The sequence below is a fragment of the Musca autumnalis genome, unplaced genomic scaffold (genome assembly GCF_047663935.1).
Source record: "Musca autumnalis isolate F117 unplaced genomic scaffold, ASM4766393v1 scaffold_136, whole genome shotgun sequence".
Classification (NCBI taxonomy): Eukaryota; Metazoa; Arthropoda; class Insecta; order Diptera; family Muscidae; genus Musca; species Musca autumnalis.
In genome coordinates this window covers 135,401-162,076 of record NW_027411685.1, presented here as the reverse complement: position 1 = coordinate 162,076, position 26,676 = coordinate 135,401, and the positions used below count along the sequence as shown (strand labels likewise).

The window sequence follows — 26,676 nt, the reverse complement described above, 5'->3', positions numbered from 1 at the left end:
AAAGGTTCAAAAATGTTCGGAAAATTTGTGTGCACGATAACTCTTTAAAGGAGAAGCCGATTTGGTCCATACTTCGCCAATCGTGAAATTTCTGCCAGACATATATGAGGTTCCAATATGGACTTTATCGGTTCACTCCATCGGGTACCTCCCACGCAAATTTCGGATAAGTTCAGTTTAAGACCTCCTCTTGAGTCGCTTTGATTTCTGTTGTGGCAACTTGTATTCGTTGCCCCCTTTACGACGGTAAAAGTTTTTGCAGGGACAAGTCCATACTTCCTGAGAAAATAGCTCAAAAGGTGTTAAAAACCCAATGACACCATCTGTAGTGGTTGGAGCGCACTATTACTCTCGAACGGATTAACCGATTTGGTCCAAAATTTAACTTTCATAATATTTTGTTTAAACTTAAATTTAAGTTCGAAGATAGGCCCCCACAAAGGTTCAAAAATGTTCGGAAAATTTGTGTGCACGATAATTCTTTAAAGGAGAAGCCTATTTGGTCCATACTTCGCCAATCGTGAAATTACTGTTAGACATAAATGAGGTTTTAATATGGACTCTATCGATCCTCTCCTTCTGGTACCCCCCAAACAAAATTTCGGAGAAGTTCAGTTGAAGACCTGCTCTCGAATCGCTTTGATTTTTTTATATCAATTTGTATTCGCTGCCCCCATTACGACGGCACAAGATTCAGGGGCAAGTTCATATTTCCTGAGAAAATATCAGAAAGCCGTAGCGCTTTATGTGTAGTTGCTCCGGCCATAACTTCGGAGGTTTCGGATTCGATCCAACTTTGGACTCCGTAACATTTTGTCAAATTTAGTTTAAGTTCGAAAAAGCGCTATATCGGTCCATCCATTCCGGTACCCCCTTCAGAAGTCTGACAAAAGTCACTTTCTTGAAATTATTTTCAAATTCAGTTTACTTTCGAAAATGACCCATATCGGTCCAAGGAGAAGAAGACGGTACCACCCATATTTTTTAAGTTCTGTTTAGAGTCTATTCGAAGATCATTTCGAAATTTATACCAATGCTTCCCCATGTGGTCCTGTTTACAGAGATAATATATTTTTCGTTCAAAATAGGTCCAAAATAATCTGAAAACCCCTAATACATAATTATCGGAAAAAGGATTTTGGTTGCGTAGCCGGTATTAGATTCGATATTGTCAATAGATGAAAAATCCAATTCACACCGGCTTAGGGTACATACTCCTTTACTTGTTTGTCTATACAAGACCTGAAGAGATCTTCTGTTGTCCACAGAAGACCTCAAGAAGCCTTCTTTTGCCTTTAGAAGACCTCACGAGGTTACCTATACAAGACCTCAGGTAGTCTGTTATCCACGGAAGAGTGCAAGAGGTCTTTTATTGTTTATAGAACACCACAAGGGGTCTTCTTTTATCTATAAAATATCTCAAGGGGTCTCATGTCTACAGAAGAGGTCCTCGTTTGCCTATAGAATACCTTAAGATGTTATCTGTTGTATATTTAAGACCCAAAAAGTCTTCTCTTGTATATACCTCAATAAATTTGCCTTTTTCTATAGAAGACCTCAAGAGATCTTCTGTTTTCCAGAGAAGACCTAAATAGCTTAACCTGAATTAGAGATACGCAGTGAAATGCAATAATCGGTTTTTCGATTATTCGGTTTTTGTCTAAATCTTAAAACCCGATTTTCGGTTAATCGATTTTATAAAGGTTTTCTAAAAGTCGACCTTCGAGTTTTCATTAACAACCGAAAACCGGTTATAATCGAATATAATCGACCGTCTTCATTGGTGCGATCATTCGACTAGGATTAATGGTCGACTACGAATAATAATAGACTACGACTAGTAGTCGACTACGTCTTTCCAAAGTCGATTAAGAATAATCGATTATTCGGTTTTCGCACAGTCAATAGTCGACTAGGGTTTTTAAAAATTTTACGGCTAATAATCGATTAACCGAAATCGACTTTACTTATCTCTAACCTAAATGTAGGTATTTTTAAGTTTTTATCCACTTTTTATACCCTCAGCCTTTAGGCTAAGGAGGGTATTTACACTTTGATACGACCAAAAATGTGCCTCATCGAAATAATGGTTTTAGACCCCAAGTATGTTTGTACGATATCCGTTTCAGACAATTTTGAGTAGATCTAGCAATGTCCGTCCGTCCGTCTGTCTGTCTGGCAGGCTGATGCGCACGATAACTCTCGAACGGATCAATCGATTCGGTTCAAATTTTGGGTATCGAAATATTTTGTTCAGATTCCATTTAAGTTCGAAGATGGGCCATATAGGTCCACTCCTTCAGGTACCTCCCCGCAAATGTTCAAAAATTGTCGCAAAACGTATGCACACGATAACTCTTGTAGGGAATAACCGATTTGGTCCATACTTTGCACATCGCGTAATTTATACCAAACTTAGATGAGGTTCCAATATGGACTCAATCGGTCCACTCCTTCGGGTACCTCCCACACAAAATTTCGAAAAAGTGCAGTTTAGGACCTGTAGTGGGATTCTGTAACTAATTTTTGCTGTTATCGATAATTGTCGGTAAAATTAAAATGCTTATAATTTCGATAATTAACGAAATTTTTCGGTAAGTTAACGATGAATAAAAAGTAGTCGCTAGCCTCTACCGACACAAACAATGATGCCAACTTTTCTCTATGTTTTTTGTCATAATTTTGCGGTTTAATTTTACCGATTTTTGTCGGTAACAGAAAAAATGAGTTACAAAATCCCACTACTGGTCTCGAATTGATTTGATTTTTATTTACGCAAGTTGTATTCGCTGTCCTCTATACGACGCTGTAAGTTTCATTAGGGGCAAGTCCATACTTCCTGAGAAAATAGCCTGAAAGTTACAAAAAACCCTATGACACAGTGTGTAGTGGTTGGAGCGCAAGATAACTCTCGATCGGATCTGCCGATTCGGACCAAAATTTGGCTTTCGTAATATTTTGTCCAAACTTAGTTCAAGTTCAAAGATGGATTATATCGGTCCACTTCTTCCGGTACCTCCCCCACAAAAGTTCAAAAATGTTCGGAAAACTTGTGCGCACGATAAATCTGGAATCGTAATATTTCTACAAGACATAGATCAGGTTCGAATATGTCAACTCCTTTCTTTTGTCTATAGAAGATCTCAATGGTTCTTCTGCTATTATAGAAGGCCTCAAGGGGTCTTCTGTTGTCGATAAAAGACATCGAGAGATCATATGTTGTCCATGTCCTTTCTTTTGTCTACAAACGGCCTTTAGAGGTTTTTCTTTTGTCTATACAAGATCTCAAGATGTTACCTATACAAGAACTCAGGCAGTCTTCTGTTATCCACGGAAGAGCGCAAGAGGTCTTTTATTGATTATGGAAGACCTTAAGGGGTCTTCTTTTATCTATAAAATATCTCAAGGGGTTTCTGTTTATAGAACAGGTCTCCTGTCTATAGAATACCTCAAGACGGGTGTGCTTACCATTGCACCACGGTGGCGCACGATATAGTTATGTACTGATCCTATATGTCTTTGGAAGATTTTTTTCTCCCAAACACACCAACTACACCACAATCTGCTATAACATCCGACTCAGACTCCTACCCTATTTCCCTGACTAATATTTAGCCATATTTTTATTATGATTTCTTTTTATTGAAAAGAAAAATACCAAAACAGGGGATTATTGATTTTAATATAGCCAGAAAAACGTGCTTCATTTAGATTTCACATTTTCAGGAATTTTTCATAAATTTTGCAATTTATTTGAATAACAGAAACAACACAAGTGGAGAAATGACAGTCATTTTATTGTTTGACTTTTATTGAATTCTGGTCATCTTTCAAGAAAAATGTTTCGCTATTGCTCTTGTTATTTATTTGTGTCATTATATCTCAGAGAGTATGTGCGGGTGAGTGTGTGTTTGTGTGTTTAACTTCAGATTGTGTATACTTGAGAAATGCTCAATCCTCAATAAAAATCTACAACCAACTGTTGGTTGTTCCAGGCAAATTACAGACAATATTTTCCATCTGCACCCTGGCAGCATTTCTTTCATGCTTACTACGTCCCCCACTGGGTCATAAATAAACAGCCAGACTACATGTCTGCCGCATAAGTTATTAAACGGGGAGGTTGGGTAGGTGTTTAAAGCATGGGAAAGGAAATAGAAATCCCATTTTTTGTGAAGAAAATTTTGCAACAAATTCCTTTGGATACTTATTTATGTATTTTCTTTGGGGAAAAAGGAAAGAATTACGAATTTGATTAAATTTCCTTTAACAACAAATTTGAATTTTTTTATTTCCTATGCAAATATTTTGGTATTTGCAAAGATAGGCCTCCTGCCTGTGTTGAAGGAAGAGTTAAAGAGAAAAATGACAAAAAGATTTATTTTTTATTTATACAAAAATCCACCAACCTCCTCCTTGGGACTTGGGTAGTTAAGTAGCCAGCTGAAAATTTGTATCCTCCAAAATTTGTTGGTTACTTCAATGTGGGTTGTTATTGTTTTTCTTTTTTTCTGTTTCCACTTTGTTTTGTTTTGAAATGCCTGTGAATCGCCTACACCAGCCAAAGGTATTTGGAGTTTTCCACTACGCAAACTCCGTTCTGCATAGAGCATCTAGGACCTCAGCTTATTCTTTGTTGTGTCTGTCTCCTCATTGTGTGTGTGGAAGCTAAGAGCTGCTGTATTGTTGCTGATGCTGATGAGAGAGTCTAATTTAAGGCAATCAACTGAGATTTCGACTTTTGCCACGACAGTTGTTTTGTGGCCGTTGAGAACTAAAGTTGTGTCGAGTTAAGCGTTACGGAGGCCTATTGAAATATTTTTTTAAACGGGTTTTTGGTTTATTTGGTGTAGGAAAATTTCTAACAAAATGGAAGAGAGTTAAGGCAAGGGGAGAGAACTTGCCAACAAAAGAAAAAAGAAAACAAAGTCGGGAAATTAAACAAAAGAAACAAAAAAGTGATAATTAAAGATTTTCAATATTATAAAAAATTAAAGGCAAAAGTGTCAAAGAATTTTGAAAAATATTTGCTGCCACAAGGTGTGCCATTCCCTTCAAAGTGTGCGTGTATGTGACCGTGTGAATACGTGTGTGTGAATGTAAGCAAAAGCCGGTTTTAAGTTTGTCCAAAAAAGAAACCTTCAAAACCAAACTCATCATGGATTTGCGTCCCTTGACCTACGAAGAAATGTGCCAAATGGAATTGATGCATGCCGGCACAACATGTGGTGGTGTCCTTAACCCCACCCATCAGCAACAACAGCAGCAGCACCAGTCAACGGTCAGTCTGGCCACCGCATCAAATGCAGTACCTAATACAGGCCCTGCCACCACAGCCACAACTATGCTACCCATTATGGTAATACCCACAGCCATGATGCCACCGGGTACCCATCTTACCACCACCAACAACACTTCTGGCATGACAGACACCAACGACCAGCAGTCTGTGGTGCCGCCACAACATACCCATTTCTATCAATTGCAGCCTACTCACATTTTGGCCACAGCGACGCCATCAAATACAGAATTTACGCTTGGCTCTACACCCACCACGGCATTGCTATTGCAGCCGGCAACAGCAGCAGCAGCAGCCGCTGCCTCTGCCGTTTCTGGTGGCAATGTCAGCAGCGGCACCTCTAACAATTGTTTCCCAGAACAGCATCCACAGCAACAACAGATTCCACAACAACACCAAATGTTGAATATTTTGTATACAGGTACCCTGAATCCCAGCATGAAACACAATTTTTTCAATGATTCTACCGGCAACCAAATGAAACAGCAGCAGCAACAACAACAGCAACATCATGCATTGGAGTGTGCCACATTACCGCGCAATTTTCAACCCAACACATTGCAGCTAACAAGCAACAGCAGCAGCAGCGGCAACAATCAACAAGATGAGAGCGATTTTGAGGGTAGTGAATGTGGGGCCAGTGTCTCCACCACCACCTGTATACCCCACTTTCGTTTTGGTGGCTGTGGTGTCATCTTGCAACCAGCTCAAAATTTACAAGCAAACGTATCAGCGGCAGCCACAAATAATTTATCGGCTAACGGTGAACCCCAAGTCATTGGTTGTGCCTCCCTCTCCCACATGATGGGCACATTTGCTTCCGCCGCTGGAGATGCCATGCATACGGGTGGCCGTAATCTAATGTCAGGCACATTGGGACGTAATCGTCGTTCCCAATCACATGCCAACACCAATACCACCACCACCTCGGATCAGGTGACACAGACACCAAAACGTGTCTCATTTAAAGGTGTTGATTTGCCGCCACCATCACCAGAGGAATTGCAAATGTTGGATGCAGTCGCCAGTCAAGGTGGCGTTGGTGGTGTTGGTGGCGCCGCCATGCACCACAACATGGATACATTCAACAATTGTTCGTACATGAATTTTGATCATTTTATGGATTATCAGGTAGGTGGAAAATGAAAGAAAACGAGAAGATAGATAAGTGATGATTTGTATGAGATCAAATGTGATGATTAGTATTGAAAGTACAAAATTATGTTCTATCTCCATCTAAGGAAATCATCATATCCTGGAACTGATTGTTGCCTAAAAATCAAAAACGTATGATTTACGTCACCATCTTAGCAGTCATTCGTCCCATAACTCAGGGGGTAGGTAGTAGCTTGGAAATTAGCAAATTCTCTTAAAAGGGAGAAAGCAAATTGTTCTATTGGTCGTTACGGAACTTTGTTCTTTAAGGTAATTTTTAAGTTTTATCCTCAACTTACTACTGGCCATTAGGCGTGAAGTTTTAAGTATTTGTTTCTAACCATATACAGATTCGCAGGCGGAAGTTCACTCGTAGGCGTAAATTTGTAAAAGATTTTTCCAACCTCCTAGAGGTCCGCAGGCGTACATTCTTATATATGTTTTTCCTCCGTTGGGGTAAAATTTCCTTCAGTTACTCAATCGTAGGCGTATATTTTCCAAATATTTTTACCAACCACTTATAGGCCTGCAGGCGTAAATTCTTTATATAAAAATATATATTCACTTATCTGACCATTACCGAAAGCTATAGGCTTCAGCCTATCCGGGACCACCATATCCACCAAAAATGTTGTGATGGTCCCATCACAAGATGGACGGACGGAAACACATATGAAATATGTAGTTATTAAACCTTTGTGGGGTAGGTCTAACTACACTGTGACATAAAATGGAGGTGGAAATCTGGGGCAGAGATAATTCCTTTTGAGGATGAAAGCCCTTGGTGAGTATATTAAGAAGCCTGAAGGACAGATCCGCCGTGAGTCGAACTTCAGAGTTATGGCGTGATGAAGTTTCTACTGAAGACCCTGTAAGGCATCTGAAATTAGTGTTATATCTTTGTTAACTGTTGTTTTAGCTTATTTGTGAGATGACATGTCTGCAGTCAAATCGAATGAGGATTATTTTCGTAGACCATTTCGACCTTCTAACTCGCTTCCTTCAATGTCCTTTTCGCCCTTAATTTTAAGAACAGCTATAAAAGAACCACAAGATGACCTTTTTTAAGCTTCGTAATGTTCTGCAAACATGTCGCTCAGAAAATTTTAGGTACGACTCGTTTGCCGCAATAGGTGTTTTCTCGAACTTTAGGATTATTGTGTCATATATGCATGGTCATGGCCACGACAAGAATTATAATGCTGTAAGATGGAACAATAGGGCTATCTTCGTTGAAAATTTTAAAGCTATTCTCGAACCCGCCCTGAACGATATATACATTCTTGGAACATTATAGTATAGTTTCGGCCAAATCGAATACGATAGTTATCTAGTTGATCAGTCTATTCATTTGAGGCCTGCTGGGATTTTATATAGCCCAAACTATTATCTCAGGAAGTATGGACTGACCAACGAATAAAATACGAAGTTATAATAAGGGCCATAGAACTACTAAGGGTCGCATCGCTTAAAATGCACCTTAAGAAAAATGTATAATTTTTTTATTGGATAGGTAGCAGTGCACCGACTTGAAATACACACATCGAAAACCTTGTCTATCTATCCAAAACTATTTGCAAGTTAGATTGTATGACATTACTTATACGTTTTGGAACTAGTACAGTGAACTAGGAACTAGATTGTCTTACTCTAGTTAACACTGTTAGGATGACACAGACTAATGAAAACAAATGTGGAGACCATCACCTGAATAGACTGAAAAATCCTTGTCACCATTCTAGGTGCGTCAAGTTGTTTATTTAATGTCCTTAAGACTATTTTAAGAAAGTTTCGCTTCAGTGCAGTGCAGAGGGCAACAGTTCATGCCTTATGTCAGTTCTGCTCTTAACTCGAGACGATCTCATAGGAATGCCAGATTTTTTAGATTCCTTTTTTTTACTACGATTACTACTTTTAATAAGTTTTATAAAGGTAGATGAAATTTTCGACATCTACAACCTTTTTTTGGGTTTAAAAAAATTTTTTAATGAGCCACATTTACGATCCTGAAAGGTAGTCTTTATCATTTATAGAGAAGTCCAAATTGATCCTTGATCAAAAAAATATTCTAGCAATTAAAATTTTGTAGATTTTGTTTGGTTTTCGAAAAATGAAACAAATAGTTCTTTAAAATTCAACAAAAATATTGAAAAAACAACATTCCTTAAAAAAATCGTGGAAAATATTTTTAGAAATTCTCATTTTGCTCTGTACTGAAAATCGCTTTAAGGAAAAAAATTCACTTTGGACCTTAAAAAATATTTTTTTAAGTTCAGTGTTGAAGTTTTCTCAAAAAAAAATTCACTTTTGTCCTTGAAAAAAAAAAAATCTTACAAAAATATTTGATGAAACCCACATTGGACCTTAAGGAAAACATTTTTAGAATTCCACATTTTGTCCTTGTTAGTTTGGGTGTCTTTAAATTCTAGGAAAAAATATATATTTAATATTCTATTTATAGGCAAAACATCTTTTTTAATTTAAAAATATATTATTAAAAAAAATCGTATTTGTTCCTTAAAAAAAATCCAATCCTAAAAAATATTTATATAAAATTCTGTGATGTAACAATAAAAAATATTCAAAAAAAACAAATTTTTTGTCGCTATTCTTAATTTCGAAAAATAAAAAATATTCTTTTTCATTCCGCAATAATGTAGATAAAATATTCTATGAAATACACTGTGCAACACAAAAATTATTAACCATATTCTGACACCGCAGCGTGATAGAAGACCAAAAAAAGTTTTTTCGTATCTTATCAACTTTCGCGGTTATAGGCCTCCAAAGGTTTGAGGCTTTGATGTAAAAAGGGTCATTTAGTCAGGACTATATCTTCCAAACCGTTAGGAAATTTGAACTCATCTCAGAGGCAAAGTTGTAGCTCTTGTCTTAAAGAACAAAAATTGTGAACACATATAATCCATCAAACTTAATCTGCAAGGTCAAAATCGCCATAGTCAAATTTCTTTTAAAATTTTTTTCTCAAGTTTTGTTATACAGCTATCGAACCGATCAAATTTGAAACAAACAACCAACTACAAAAATTTACCTCAGATCTCAATAAACTTCTTTCTAGAATATACGAACTCTTTATAAACGGATCTTAATGTTCAAAATAGCAAAACAATTTCGATCCTCTTTTCTCGGCTTCCGCTCCATAGATACTAAACCGTTCAAAATTCAAGAAAACAATCAACCACAATATTGTACCAAAGGCATCAATAAACAACTTTCTGGAACATACGAAATGTCTATGAACGGTTCTCAATGGTAAAAATAGCAAAAATCTTTTGAAAATATCCAATTTTTATACTTTTTTCTCCGACTCTGGTCCAAAGATACGCAACCGCCCAAAAATTGACCATTAAGATCCGTTTCTGCAGAGTTGGTATATTCTAGAAAGAAGGATGGAGATCTGAGGTAAATTTTTGTAGTTGGTTGTTTGCTTCAAATTTGATCGGTTTGAAAGCTGTATAAAAAAACTTGGGAAATTTTTTAAAAGAAATTTGACCATGGCGATTTTTACCTTGCTTATGAAGTTTGATGGGTTATATGTGTTCACATTTTTTGTTCTTTAAGACAAGAGCTACAACTTTGCCTCTGAGATAAGTTCAAATTTCCTAACGGTTTGGAAGATATAGTCCTGACTAAATGACCCTTTTTACATCAAAGCCTCAAACCTTTGGAGGCCTATAACCGCGAAAGTTGATGGCATAGGGAAAAACGGCGAGACACGTGTCTTCTCATTTTTGGTGTTCTATCACACTGCGGTGTCAGAATATTGTGAATAATTTTCGTGTTGCATAGTGATTTTTACATATTTTTTTGTCAAGCACCTACACGTCCGCAGTTGTGGATTCCTTAAATATTTTTTTCAACCATCTACAGGCGCGCTGTCGTTGATTTTTATACTTTCAGCATTTATGCTAACGAGGGTATATACACTTTCATACGGGCAAAATGTGCCTCATCGAAATAATGCTTTTAGACCCCAAGTATGTTTGGACGAAGTGTGTTTCAGACAATTTGGAGTCGATTGAGCAATGTCCGTCCGTCTGTCTGGCTGGTTGGAGCGCACGATAACTCTCGAATGGATCAACTGATTCGGTCCAAAATTTGGCCTTCGTAATATTTTGCCCAAATTTAGTATAAGTTCGAAGATGGGCTATATCGGTCCACTCCTTCCGGTACCTCCTCCACAAAAGTTCGAAAATGTTCGGAAAATTTGTGCGAACGATAACTCTTGAAGGAAGTAACCGATTTGATCCATACTTTGCACATCGTGAAATTTCTACCAGACTTAGATGGAACCCCAATATGGACTTAATCGATCCACTCCTTCGGGTACCTCCCACACAAAATTTCGGATAAGTTCAGATTAGGACCTACTTTAGAATCGCTTTGATTTTTGTTGCAACAACTTGAATTCACTGCCTCCCACACGACGGTAATAGTTTCATGAGGGGCAAGACCATACCTTCTGAGAAAATAGCCTGAAACTTGCAAAAAAAACCCCTATGACACCGTGTGAGGTGGTTGGAGCGCAAGATAACTGTCGCACGGATCTGCCGATTCGATCCAAAATTTGGCCTTAGTAATAATTTGTCCAAGCTTAGTTTAAGTTCGAATATAAGCCATATCGGTCCACTCCTTCAGGTACCTCCCCCACAAAAGTTCGAAAATGTTCGGAAAATTTGTGCGAACGATAACTCTTGAAGGAAGTAACCGATTTGATCCATACTTATACATCCTAATATATCTACCAGATATAGATCAGGTTCAAATATGGACTATATTTGTCCACTCCATTCGGTACCTCCCACACAAAATTTCAGATAACTTCACTTGAAGACCTGCTATTGAATCACTTTGATTTTTGTTGAAGCAACTTGCATTCGCTGCCTCAATTACGATGGTAAAAGTTTTTTTAGGGGCAAGTCCATACTTCTTGAGCAAACATTGACCATAACGGTCAATGTCGATCCATTCCTTTTAGTATCTCCTCCGCTAATGTTTTGATCTTTAAGCCTAATCAACATTTTTGTCGGTTCAAACGCCCAACATTTTTAAAACCCCCTAGATACATACGTATTTTGGGAAAAATTGTTTCAATATACACAGGCTGAGGGTATATCTCTGTCGGCAAAGCCGACTGATACTTTTTTACTTGTTGTTAATCCTCTACATTCATATGCAGCTTGAATTTTGAAGTGCTTAGTATTGATAACATCATAATACAATACTTTTATTGTCATATTCTACTTTTTAAGTCTTAAATTGTGTGCAATTAATTCTGGAAGCAATTTGAATTTTGCTACACAATAACGTATGTATGCCTAATACCACCTGAATGGTGGTAATATGTCTTATGTTCTGTATTTCAAAAACAAATTTAAAATTCCAAGAATCAATTGATATGATTTTACGAAATACCATGACAATGATATTTAGAAATTATTGTCAGCGTGGAATGTAAGTATTGCTATGCGAGATGTGAAATCGTCTTTTTAATAATACGCAATATTATTAATTTCGTCATGGTAGCAATCATACGCCACACATAATGTGAAAAGTCTCTTAGAAATTATGTGAAGTGAAGATATTTAGAGTTCTTTTGTTTCAAATATTTAACAAATTTCTAACACATTTCTAAATTTTATTTTTATAATAAAGTCCTAATACCCAGTATTTTACCAGCCATACAAAATCAGTGGTACGTATGACTATTGCCAACTCCCATACGTACCATTGACTAACATACTAGCATATTAAAAACTGAATTTCTCAATTTCCTTTCAAGCAACATTTATCTTTAATTTCCTTTCTTCCACTACCATATTTATTATAGCTCGTTTGTGCCATCATATATTTTATTTTCAGCCATTTCAATTGATTAAGAAAAACAAATGTCTCAATTTAAGTTAAATGCGAAATAATTTGTCTTTATGCATTCTTGTCTACAGTCAATTCAAAATATTTCTTTTTTGCTTTTGTGTTTGGTTCAATCACCAACACCTTCAGCAATGCATGGCTAAAAATCCTCAAGACTTTACCAGCCATTTAACTTCATCTGCTTCGTCTTCAAATGTCTTTGGACAAATACAGAAAACTATAACAAATTGCTTGTGGATACATCTGCATTTTTCTGGGCCAACTAGCAAATGCTTTCCCCTCCACACTTGGCATCTTCTTGAATTGAACTGCAGAAAATTGTTCGATTTCTATCTTTACTTCTGTACGTCCGTCCGTCCGTTTGCCTTGCTGTAGACTTATCGATTTGCATTTGTTACAATTTTATGGTAAACAATCAGACCAAAAGCAAATGCTGCCATAGCAAATTGCCAACATCAGGATCAACGATTTTGTTTTGGGTGGCCAATAGCAATTTGCCAAATACCATTTTGCGTTAGCTGCTACTCAGTATGTGTGTGTGCGGGTTTCTGTTTCTGTTTCTGTTTATTTGTATTTGCATTGCCTTTAGTTAAACAAATGAAATACTTTACAATACAAATGGCCTGTCTGCCTGCCATTGCTGAGTATGCCTTGAAGACATCGAGCAACTTGTGAAAAATGTATTGAAAGCTTCTTAAGAAATCACAATTTATGTAAGATAATGATGAACATAGAGGGAAAGAGAGGAAGGTAATTTTAAGGTAGAGGAGATGTATTAAACGAAAAAAAAAAATAAAGTCCTCTTTAGAGGTCTTTGTTTCGTTCTTAAAATGATACCAACAGATCCACTTTTAAGGATACCTAAGGCACAATAGAAATAACATTGTGACATATAAGTAACGTCAACACTCATACGCAACCAACTGCGTTTCATATCAATCCCTTCAATGTGAGCTAGAGAAGAATTTTCTATGATTTTTTAATATGGAACCTTTAATATTGAATCCCAACTGCCATAACAACCAACCCCACTGATTTGTAACATGCTATTTATAACTCCTCATTTTGCATTACCAAATCCCTCTCATTCCCATCCCTTGTGTTCATCACCATACCACTTTTGATAACCTCTTCGTTTTAATTACCTATTTTGAACAAAACTGTATACTCTGTTTGGTGCCAATCCAAATTCAACACCATTATAATGGATGATTGATAACACATGAGCCCAATTAAAAATATTTTTCGAAAAACTACTTTATGACATGCTCTGGCTCGTTCCCAGTAGACCTGATAATCACACCAATACACACACAAATAATTCTGCAGTTGTGCAAAGTTTTTGGGGCCAATCCCATTAGTTATGACATTGCTAAATTTTGGCGTTGACCATAATCACCTGGCCATATGTTGTAGGAAATTTGTTCAACTAAAACGTGGTGCACCTCTACATTTCCGTTGCAATCAGGTAACAGTTATAGAACAGAGGAGTACGCCCACTCATAGACACAGTTGTATAGCCGACAGAGGCAATTTACCGAAAAATGCCAAGCAATCTAGAAAACATGATTTTAATTAAAAACTAAAATTATTATTGGCAAAATTTCTGTGTAAACATTCAGTTATGTGCCGGACACCATATGTATGGACTGGCATATGTAGTGCCGTTATACACTTTGTTTTGGCCCGATACAAGTCTCGAGAGTGTAAAAGAGTGAATGAACTTATTGAAAATGTATTCAAATGCAGCAATTGTTCAATTTGTACCTATGCTGGGTGGAAAGGAGAATACAGTCGGTAATAGAAAATGGGAATGATGATTGGTAATACTGTTGGCGTATAAGTATCGTCACTAATCATACGCCCCAATGTTTTCAGACCATATTAATCTGTTCGTGCATTTTTAAAAATATTTTAGGAAAAGCTACCAAGGCTCGTGGATTTTTAAAAATATTTTCTGGTACACCAACAAGGCTCGCGGATTTTTAAAAATATTTTCTGGTACACTAACAAGGCTCGTGGATTTTTAAAAAATATTTTTGGGCAAGCTACCAAGGCTCGTGGAATTTTTAAAAATTTTTTTGGGCAAGCTATCAAGGCTCGTGGATTTTTAAAAATATTTTTGGGCAAGCTATCAAGGCTCGTGGATTTTTAAAAATATTTTTGGGCAAGCTATCAAGGCTCGTGGATTTTTAAAAATATTTTTGGGCAAGCTATCAAGGCTCGTGGATTTTTAAAAATATTTTTGGGCAAGCTATCAAGTCTCGTGGATTTTTAAAAATATTTTTGGGCAAGCTATCAAGGCTCGTGGATTTTTAAAAATATTTTTGGGCATGCTATCAAGGCTCGTGGATTTTTAAAAATATTTTTGGGCAAGCTATCAAGGCTCGTGGATTTTTAAAAATATTTTTGGGCAAGCTACCAAGGCTCGTGGATTTTTAAAAATATTTTTGGGCAAGCTATCAAGGCTCGTGGATTTTTAAAAATATTTTTGGGCAACTATCAAAGCTCGTGGATTTTTAAAAATATTTTTGGGCAAGCTATCAAGGCTCGTGGATTTTTAAAAATATTTTTGGGCAAGCTATCAAGGCTCGTGGATTTTTAAAAATATTTTTGGGCAAGCTATCAAGGCTCGTGGATTTTTAAAAATATTTTTGGGCAAGCTATCAAGGCTCGTGGATTTTTAAAAATATTTTTGGGCAAGCTATCAAGGCTCGTGGATTTTTAAAAATATTTTTGGGCAAGCTATCAAGGCTCGTGGATTTTTAAAAATATTTTTGGTCAAGCTATCAAGGCTCGTGGATTTTTAAAAATATTTTTGGGCAAGCTATCAAGTCTCGTGGATTTTTAAAAATATTTTTGGGCAAGCTATCAAGGCTCGTGGATTTTTAAAAATATTTTTGGGCAAGCTATCAAGGCTCGTGGATTTTTAAAAATATTTTTGGCCAACATACCAAGGCTCGTGGACTTTTAAAAATAATTGTGGCCAACATACCAAGGCTTGTGGATTTTTAAAAATATTTTTGGCCAACATACCAAGGCTTGGGGATTTTTAAAAATATTTCTGGCCAACATACCAAGGCTTGGGGATTTTTAAAAATATTTTTGTCTAACATACCAAGGCTCGTGGATTTTTAAAAATATTTTTGGGCAAGTTACCAAGGCTCGTGGATTTTTAAAAATATTTTTGGGCAAGTTACCAAGGCTCGTGGATTTTTAAAAATATTTTTGGGCAAGTTACCAAGGCTCGTGGATTTATAAAAATATTTTTGGGCAAGTTACCAAGGCTCGTGGATTTTTAAAAATATTTTTGGGCAAGTTACCAAGGCTCGTGGATTTTTAAAAATATTTTTGGGCAAGTTACCAAGGCTCGTGGATTTTTAAAAATATTTTTGGGCAAGCTACCAAGGCTCGTGGATTTTTAAAAATATTTTTGGGCAAATTACCAAGGCTCGTGGATTTTTAAATATATTTTTGGAGCAAGTTACCAAAGGCTCGTGGGTTTTTAAAAATATTTTTGGGCCAAGCTACCAAAGGCTCGTGGGTTTTCAAAAATATTTTTGGGCAAGCTATCAAGGCTCGTGGATTTTTAAAAATATTTTTGGGAGAGCTATCAAGGTTCGTGGATTTTTAAAAATATTTTTGGGCAAGCTATCAAGGCTCGTGGATTTTTAAAAATATTTTTGGGCAAGCTATCAAGGCTCGTGGATTTTTAAAAATATTTTTGGGAAAGCTATCAAGGCTCGTGGATTTTTAAAAATGTTTTTGGGCAAGCTATCAAGGCTCGTGGATTTTTAAAAATGTTTTTGGGCAAGCTATCAAGGCTCGTGGATTTTTAAAAATGTTTTTGGGCAAGCTATCAAGGCTCGTGGATTTTTAAAAATATTTTTGGGTAAGCTATCAAGGCTCGTGGATTTTTAAAAATATTTTTGGGAAAGCTATCAAGGCTCGTGGGTTTTTAAAAATGTTTTTGGGCAAGTTATCAAGGCACGTGGATTTTTAAAAATATTTTTGGGCAAGCTATCAAGGCTCGTGGATTTTTAAAAATATTTTTGGGCAAGCTATCAAGGCTCGTGGATTTTTAAAAATATTTTTGGGCAAGCTATCAAGGCTCGTGGATTTTTAAAAATATTTTTGGGCAAGCTTACAAGGCTCGTGGATTTTTAAAAATATTTTTGGCCAAGCTACCAAGGCTCGTGGATTTTTAAAAATATTTTTGGCCAAGCTACCAAGGCTCGTGGATTTTTAAAAATATTTTTGGCCAAGCTACCAAGGCTCGTGGATTTTTAAAAATATTTTTGGCCAAGCTACCAAGGCTCGTGGATTTTTAAAAATATTTTTGGCCAAGCTACCAAGGCTCGTGGATTTTTAAAAATATTTTTGGCCAAGCTACCAAGGCTCGTGGATTTTTAAAAATATTTTTGGCCAAGCTACCAAGGCTCGTGGATTTTTAAAAATATTTTTGGCCAAGCTACCAAGGCTCGTGGATTTTTAAAAATATTTTTGGCCAAGCTACCAAGGCTCGTGGATTTTTAAAAATATTTTTGGCCAAGCTACCAAGGCTCGTGGATTTTTAAAAATATTTTTGGCCAAGCTACCAAGGCTCGTGGATTTTTAAAAATATTTTTGGCCAAGCTACCAAGGCTCGTGGATTTTTAAAAATATTTTTGGCCAAGCTACCAAGGCTCGTGGATTTTTAAAAATATTTTTGGCCAAGCTACCAAGGCTCGTGGATTTTTAAAAATATTTTTGGCCAAGCTACCAAGGCTCGTGGATTTTTAAAAATATTTTTGGCCAAGCTACCAAGGCTCGTGGATTTTTACAAATATTTTTGGCCAAGCTACCAAGGCTAGTGGATTTTTAAAAATATTTTTGGCCAAGCTACCAAGGCTCGTGGATTTTTAAAAATATTTTTGGCCAAGCTACCAAGGCTCGTGGATTTTTAAAAATATTTTTGGCCAAGCTACCAAGGCTCGTGGATTTTTAAAAATATTTTTGGCCAAGCTACCAAGGCTCGTGGATTTTTAAAAATATTTTTGGCCAAGCTACCAAGGCTCGTGGATTTTTAAAAATATTTTTGGCCAAGCTACCAAGGCTCGTGGATTTTTAAAAATATTTTTGGCCAAGCTACCAAGGCTCGTGGATTTTTAAAAATATTTTTGGCCAAGCTACCAAGGCTCGTGGATTTTTAAAAATATTTTTGGCCAAGCTACCAAGGCTCGTGGATTTTTAAAAATATTTTTGGCCAAGCTACCAAGGCTCGTGGATTTTTAAAAATATTTTTGGCCAAGCTACCAAGGCTCGTGGATTTTTAAAAATATTTTTGGCCAAGCTACCAAGGCTCGTGGATTTTTAAAAATATTTTTGGCCAAGCTACCAAGGCTCGTGGATTTTTAAAAATATTTTTGGCCAAGCTACCAAGGCTCGTGGATTTTTAAAAATATTTTTGGCCAAGCTACCAAGGCTCGTGGATTTTTAAAAATATTTTTGGCCAAGCTACCAAGGCTCGTGGATTTTTAAAAATATTTTTGGCCAAGCTACCAAGGCTCGTGGATTTTTAAAAATATTTTTGGCCAAGCTACCAAGGCTCGTGGATTTTTAAAAATATTTTTGGCCAAGCTACCAAGGCTCGTGGATTTTTAAAAATATTTTTGGCCAAGCTACCAAGGCTCGTGGATTTTTAAAAATATTTTTGGCCAAGCTACCAAGGCTCGTGGATTTTTAAAAATATTTTTGGCCAAGCTACCAAGGCTCGTGGATTTTTAAAAATATTTTTGGCCAAGCTACCAAGGCTCGTGGATTTTTAAAAATATTTTTGGCCAAGCTACCAAGGCTCGTGGATTTTTAAAAATATTTTTGGCCAAGCTACCAAGGCTCGTGGATTTTTAAAAATATTTTTGGCCAAGCTACCAAGGCTCGTGGATTTTTAAAAATATTTTTGGCCAAGCTACCAAGGCTCGTGGATTTTTAAAAATATTTTTGGCCAAGCTACCAAGGCTCGTGGATTTTTAAAAATATTTTTGGCCAAGCTACCAAGGCTCGTGGATTTTTAAAAATATTTTTGGCCAAGCTACCAAGGCTCGTGGATTTTTAAAAATATTTTTGGCCAAGCTACCAAGGCTCGTGGATTTTTAAAAATATTTTTGGCCAAGCTACCAAGGCTCGTGGATTTTTAAAAATATTTTTGGCCAAGCTACCAAGGCTCGTGGATTTTTAAAAATATTTTTGGCCAAGCTACCAAGGCTCGTGGATTTTTAAAAATATTTTTGGCCAAGCTACCAAGGCTCGTGGATTTTTAAAAATATTTTTGGCCAAGCTACCAAGGCTCGTGGATTTTTAAAAATATTTTTGGCCAAGCTACCAAGGCTCGTGGATTTTTAAAAATATTTTTGGCCAAGCTACCAAGGCTCGTGGATTTTTAAAAATATTTTTGGCCAAGCTACCAAGGCTCGTGGATTTTTAAAAATATTTTTGGCCAAGCTACCAAGGCTCGTGGATTTTTAAAAATATTTTTGGCCAAGCTACCAAGGCTCGTGGATTTTTAAAAATATTTTTGGCCAAGCTACCAAGGCTCGTGGATTTTTAAAAATATTTTTGGCCAAGCTACCAAGGCTCGTGGATTTTTAAAAATATTTTTGGCCAAGCTACCAAGGCTCGTGGATTTTTAAAAATATTTTTGGCCAAGCTACCAAGGCTCGTGGATTTTTAAAAATATTTTTGGCCAAGCTACCAAGGCTCGTGGATTTTTAAAAATATTTTTGGGAAAGTTATCAAGGCTCGTGGACTGTTAAAAATATTTTTGGGCAAGCTATCAAGGCTCGTGGATTTGTAAAAATATATTTTTGGGCAAGCTATCAAGGCTCGTGGATTTTTAAAAATATTTTCTGCGAAACTACCAAGGCTCGTGGATTTTTAAAAATATTTTCTGCGAAACTACCAAGGCTCGTGGATTTTTAAAAATATTTTTGGGCAAGCTATCAAGGCTCGTGGATTTTTAAAAATATTTTTGGGCAACCTATGAAGGCTCGTGGAGTTTTAAAAATATTTTTGGGCAACCTATGAAGGCTCGTGGAGTTTTAAAAATATTTTCTGCGAAATTTTTAGAATATTTTAGGCCAAGCTTTAAATGTTTTGGGATTTTTTAAAAATACTTTTAGGAAAGCTACCAAAGTTCATCGATTTTTAAAAATATTTTAAGGATACCTTAAAAATTTTGCGAACTTTTTATAAATATTTTAGGGCAAGCTATCCTTTCAAACCAACTATCATTTCTAATTACCACAAAAATATGTTGACAACAAGTGATTATGGGATCCCAAAAGCAAAAAGGCCACAAACCCAATTAAATGTTTTCCAATGGGGAGGAAGAGCTTTTAATTGATAACACCAACAAAAACAATAGACAGAAAAGAGAATGGAAATAAAGAACCGAATTGAAAATTCCAATTTCTAAAACTAGCAAACAAGAAACGAATCCACAATAGACCACCCATAAATTAGATAGCATAAATATGCAGTATTGTAATTGTGTTGCGGCTGGTGCGGGTAGATAGTTTTGCAAAAGCTACACACAACTCCCACCCTGAACACATGCCCATGTGGAAAACGTGGAATGCAATGAATGCCCATCTATTTGGCCATTGAAAATTATAACGAAACGGAAACGGATGTAACACACAATTGAATTGCTATTGCGGATAAAAACCATGTTTTTAGCATGATTATAGAATTTTTATAATTCTCGATTGACTGTAAGCCATATATGTATTTGTATTGGAGTGCGTATGGTTTTGTCAAAAACATTCAATTGATTTTTCTCAATAACTGAAAAATACATATTTTCAATTTTGTTGATAGTGAAAATACCAAAAATGTCCTATGGCCAAATGTCGGTTTGATATTTTTGCCCAAAATATTTTGGCCAATAAAACTCATGCCCACATATGCAAATATTTTATGAATTTTTCAATATTGTATTGGACATAGAAATGTTATATGGGATTTGTTTATGACTCAGGGGTATTTAGAAAAACATGGTAATCTAACGTGTGGAGCTATTAAAATGATAAGCCTTCTGAAAATAGTAACGAAAAAGTTCTGTTACTAATATTCAATAATTTTTGCCAAAGTTTTTTTTTTAAATTCACAATTTCACCGAAAATTCTGTTGTTTAAGAAAATCATAAAAATTCAATTCTAATAATATTGCCCACATGATTGGTTCGTGGTTACGTATACATGTTGGCGCTACTTATACGCCACATGTTTCCTTCTTATTATTATTTCTTCTATATTAAAAACGTTGCTATGTTTTCCGAAAAAAGATATTTAATACCAAGTTTCACATCTTTAACTCCTTTGTAAAGGAAACATTGCAAGAAATGCATGTCTTTCCTAAATAGCCAATTTAGTTGCGTTTTAAAGACCACTTTCCGCATGTTGTAGAACTTTCATTTTCCAGCTTTCTTCTGCATGTTCTTCAGTCACGAACATTTCCGGTTAAATGTGGGCTTTGTCGTGCGTTTATATTTGTGTTTTTTTTCTTTCACCGACTTCTTGCTTTCATTCAACGCTTGCAATTTTCTAGAATGTCGAAAGAAAGGGGAAAGAAGAGAAAACTAGAGGAGCAACATTACATTACACTTACCTAAACATTTAGGCCAAACGCATTTGTTACAATCCAAGTACTTTCTGTTTTTCTATACTGGCCTATAAGTGAGATGAGAATACAACAAGAAAAAAAAGCTTGTAGAAAAAAGAACTGTTTTGAGAAGAGGAGAAATAGAAAAAAAAAACAAATCTTTAAATCCTAAAAAAACAAGATTTGTTTCTATGGAAATTTTAAGTCTTCTTCTTAAAGCCCCTAAATTATCTTACCCAGAAAAAAAATTTAACATTTCCAAACCTTTGTTTATTAAATTTCCTCATCGATTTCATGTTATTGCAACATCGACCAAAAAATCTTTTTTGCTTGCGTGTCAACTTCGTTTCAAAGATTTCATGTTTTCCCAAAAAAACTTTCTTTGTTATACAGCAAAAAAATATTGCCAATTATTTAGTTTTTTCCAAACTTTTCCCCAAAAATCTTGAAGATTGAAATCATTGATGAATTTTCATATTTTTTGTGTGCGTCCGTCCAATAACCCAAGAAGTCACACAATCATCGTTCTTGGCCGCTGGCTTGGGTTGATGTTGATTTGCAGTTTTGCTTGAGTGCCACAGAGGCCAATGTAGGTCATAATTTCCTTTGACTAAGGCCAAATAGAGGAAAATCCGTGTTTGAGAAAAAAGTGTGTATGGAATTAGTATAAGAAAATAGGCTTAGTATGACGATGATTAAGTTTGATGACATAAGAAGACTTATGAATTTATATGGCCTAAAGAAGCTGTGCTAATTCTTAAATATAATGAGGTGATACCTATTTCAATATTATATGCTAATTAAATGGGAATAATGTCAAATGTTGGATTAATATCATTTTAATTACACTAATGTCTCGATTTGCGTTTTAAATTATCTAATGGGTTTTACAAATTTTTTGCAATTTTTTACCTATTTTAGATGTATTTTTACAAATTATATACCCATATAAGCACGTAGGTACATCAACTTGTTAGTGTATTACATTTTGATAGCGTTAAACACATTTACCTCAAGCGGAGAACTTGTAAAAAGCCAAAATATGTAACGTATTAGTGACGTCAACATTCATACGCACCTGTGTACATTTGGCGTATAACTAAGGTAACAACAAATACGTAACTCTTAACGTTTTGAAATGCAATATCCATTTGAAGCTTTCCAAAAATCCCCAAAAAATTATGTTAAATTCCCATCTTCTTATTTTAATCGATTTGAAATATTCGAAATTTAAAAGCATTCTTTGCGATCTCATGGTCCTTAATAATATAAATTCAATATATTGACACTAAAGGCATTCGTACCATCGCCGCTAAAAGTAAATTTCTAAAGTTTTGTAGGGATAGTTCTAATAGCATATTATAGTAGAGCTTATTGTCGGGTTAAAATCCTTTATGGGGACTAATTAGACGTACAAATATGCAATGAAATTGACTAGTTAAAGCCACCTGACTTACTAAATCCAGCTAAATGTAAACGTACTATTAGTTAGAATAATTGTGACCAATTATTTTGTGTTAGCAGCGTGTTAAACTTGTAAAAAGCCAACGTATATGTAACGTATACTTAATATCAACATTAGTACGTACCTGTGTACATGTAGCGTATAAGTTATTTCAGTTATTCCATACGCAACCCTCTAACTTTATGTAAGTTATTGCCAGTTTTTGCGGTATCAATGTTAAACATCCAAGAACCAGGAAACATTTTAAAAATCCAGGAGCCTCTATAGGTTCTTTGAAAATATTAAAAAAAAAATCCAGTAGCCTTTGTAGGTTCCCAGGAAATATTTTTAAAAATCCACGAGCCTTTGTAGGTTCCCAGGAAATATTTTTAAAAATCCACGAGCCTTTGTAGGTTCCCAGGAAATATTTTTAAAAATACACGGGCCTTTGAAGCTTCCCTAATAATATTTTTAAAAATACACGGGCCTTTAAAGTTTCCCTGAAAATATTTTAGAAAATCCACGATCCTTTGTAGGTTCCCTGAAAATATTTTTGAAAATTCGCGAACTTTTGTAGGGTCCCTGAAAATATTTTTTAGATTCCAGGAGCCGTTATAGGTTGCCTGAAAATATTTTTAAAACTCCACGAGATTTTTACAAATCGATGAGCCTTTTTAGGTTCCCTGTAAATATGTGTAAAAATAGATTCCCTGAAAAATATTTTTAAAATTCCAGGAGCTTCTATAGGGTCCCTGGAATTTTTTTAAAAAATCGCAAGCCTTTGTAAGTTTCCTGAAAATATATTAAAACATCCAGGAGGCTTTGCAGGTTTCCCAACAATATTTTTAAAACTCAACGAGTCTTTGTAGGTTCCCTGAAAATATTTTTAAAAATCTACGGGCCTTTGTAGTTACACTGAAAATATTTTCAAAATTGCAGTAGCTTCTGTAGGTTCTTTGAAAAAAACTCAGGAGCCTCTGTACGTTCCTTAAAAATATTTATACCCTACACCACTATGTGGTAAGGGGTATTATGTCTTTGTGCATTTGTATGTAACATACAAAAGGAAACGAAATAGACCCATAGTTCCTTTGGGGGATATACATATTATCACTTTCTGAGTCGATTTATGCATGTCCGTCCGTCTGTCTGTCTGTCCGTCTGTCCATGTATTTTTGTTCGCAACGTACAGGTCGCATTTTTTGTCAGATTCAGCTGAAAATTGGGGACTACAACTTTTTTAGCCATAGGAAGAACGCTATTGCTTTTGGTGAAAATCGGTTCAGATTTGGATATAGCTCCCATATATATTTTCGGCCGATTTCACGTATTTTCTGTACCAAACACGCTATATATTTCAGATTTCGATGAAATTTTGAATGTGTGACTGAATTCAGTCTAGAAATAAATGTGCCAAATTATATCGAAAGCGGTGCAGATTTGGATATAGCTCCCATATATATTTTCGGCCGATTTCACGTATTTTCTGTACCAAACACGCTATATATTTCCGATTTCGATGAAATTTTGAATGTGTGACTGAATTCAGTCTAGAAATAAATGTGCCAAATTATATCGAAATCGGTTCAGATTTGGATATAGCTCCCATATATATGTTCGCCCGATTTCACGAATTTGCTGCAACAAACACGCTATATACGTCCGATTTTGATGAAATTTGGATTGTTTTACTGAATTCGCTCTAGAAATAAGTGTGCCAAATTATATAGAAATCGGCTCAGATTTGGATATAGCTCCCATATATATTTTCGGCCGATTTCACGTATTTTCTGTACCAAACACGCTATATATTTCCGATTTCGATGAAATTTGGAATGTGTGACTGAATTCAGTCTAGAAATAAATGTGCCAATTTATATCGAAATCGGTTCAGATTTGGATATAGCATCCAATTATATTTACGACCGATTTCGCGTATTTGCTGCTCCAAACAAGTCCGATTTCAATGATATTTGGAATGTGTGACTAAATTCGGTCTGGATATAGCTCCGATTTATATTTTACATATTCACAGTGGTGTAGGGTATCATATAGTCGGGCCCGCCCGACTTTGATCCTTTCCTTACTGGTTTTAAAAATTCAGTAACCTCTGTAGACTCTATGAAAATAAATTAAAAAAATACGCCAGCCCAGGAAATATTTTTGAAATTCCAAGAGCCTCGGTAGGTTCTAGGAAAGTATATTAAGAAAACCTTGTTATGTTCTCTGAACATGTTTTAAAAATCCAAGACCCATTGTAGGTTCCTTTAAAATGTTTGTAAAATTAAAGGAGCTCTTGTAGGCTTTCTGAAAATATTTTTAAAGATCGCTGAAAATATTTTTAAAACGGCAGGAACCTTTGTAGGTTCCCAGAAGATATTTTCAAAAATTCAAGGAGCCTTGGCAGTTTCGCAGAAAATATATTTTTTTTTTTTTTGAAAAATCCAGGAGCCTTGGTAGTTTCCCAGATTTTTTTTTTTTTGTTTAAACCAAGAGCGTTGATAGATTCGCATAAAATATTTTTAAAATTCCAGAGCTTTCGATACCTGAATATTCTACAATTAAAATATTTTTAAAAATCCAGTAGCCTCTGTATATTTTCAACATTTAAAAAAAAAAAAAACATTGGCCTTTGTACTTTACCTTTGTACTTTACCAGTAGCCTCCGTTCTTATTTAAATTAAAAAATAACGAGGTCTTTTTACCTTCCCAGTAAATATTTTAAAAAATTGAAGAACCTTGAAAACATTTTTAAAAATCCACTAGCCTTGGTAAATTCCGTGAAAATAATTTTAAAAATATTAAACCCTATGTATGTAGGTTCTTGAAAAAATATTTTTAAAAATCCACGAGCCTTGACAGCTTTGGTATCCTGCCCAAAAATATTTTTAAAAATCCACGAGCCTTGATAGCTTTGGTATCCTGCCCAAAAATATTTTTAAAAATCCACGAGCCTTAATTGCTTTGGTATCCCGCCCAAAAATATTTTTAAAAATCCACGAGCCTTGATTGCTTTGGTATCCCACCCAAAAATATTTTTAAAAATCCACGAGCCTTGATAGCTTGACCAAAAATATTTTAAAAAATCCACGAGTCTTGGTAGCTTGGCCAAAAATATTTTTAAAAATCCACCAACCTAGGCAGTTTTGCAGAAAATATTTTTAAAAATTCACGAGCTTTGGTAGTTTCGCAGAAAATATTTTTACAAATCTACGAGTCTTGGTAGTTTCCCAATTTTTTTTAAACCAAGAGCCTTTATGTTTTCGTATAAAATATTTTTAAAAATCCAGAGCCTTCTATACCTGAATATTATACCCTTAAAATATTTTTAAAAATCCAGTAGCCTCTGTAGATTTTTTATTTTTTTTTAAACCATTGGCATTTGTACTTTACCTGAAATGTAAAAATATTGAACCCTATCTATGTAAGTTCTTTGAAAATATTTTTAAAAATCTACGAGCCATTGCAGATTCCCTGAAATATTTTTAAAAATTTCACAATCCACAACCCTTAGTAGGTTCCCTTTAAATATTTATAAAATCCACGACCCTTCAAAAATCATCTATATAGTGTGAATACCTTCTAACGAGTATATGCGCTGAGAATCTTGTATAAAAGTATGCCTTCTAAATGTCCTCCATATAGATTGAAAACCTTCCGTTTGAATTCTTTATAATGATCATTATACACGATCTTCTGTATAGACCGAAGTCCTTGTAATTGTCTTCTATATATATGTTGAAGCCGTTCAAAAGAGGCAGTAAACCTTCCAAAAGACCTCTATATAGAGTAAAGAGTCTGCAAAATCTTCGATATAGGTCGGAGACCTAAAGGCTTCTTACATACCTTAAATACCTTCTAAAGGTTTTCAATACATGCTGAAGACCTTCTAACGCTCCTCCATACTTACTGAGGACATCTCAAATATCTTATGTATGGACTGAAGGCCTTCTCAATGTCTCCCATATAGACTGAGGACATCCTAAATGTCTTCTTTATAGGCTGAAAATCTTCTGAAAGTGCCTGAAAAAGCTAATGCCTTTTAAACATATTCAATATGGACTAAAGACATCCAAAAATCTTTTATATATTACGATTTCTAAAGATCTTCAAATATAGACTGAATACCTACCAATGGTCTTCTGTATGTGCTAAAAATCCAGTAGCCCCTATTGTTCTTTAAATTTAAAAAATAACAGGGGTCTTTGTATTTTCCCAGTAAATATTTTAAATTCAAATTTAT

The 26,676-nt window shown here is 35.4% G+C and overlaps 1 protein-coding gene across 1 annotated transcript in view; it reads left to right on the top strand.

Moving 5' to 3' along the window:
* Positions 1-4,751: 4,751 nt before the first annotated feature.
* The window catches only part of LOC141391832 (uncharacterized), a 115,454-nt gene continuing 93,529 nt past the window's right edge, over positions 4,752-26,676 (top strand). The window contains exon 1 of the mRNA XM_073964526.1: positions 4,752-6,430. Coding sequence (XP_073820627.1) covers positions 5,159-6,430 — 1,272 coding nt within the window. The 5' untranslated portion in view covers positions 4,752-5,158. The remainder of the gene's footprint in view (positions 6,431-26,676) is intronic.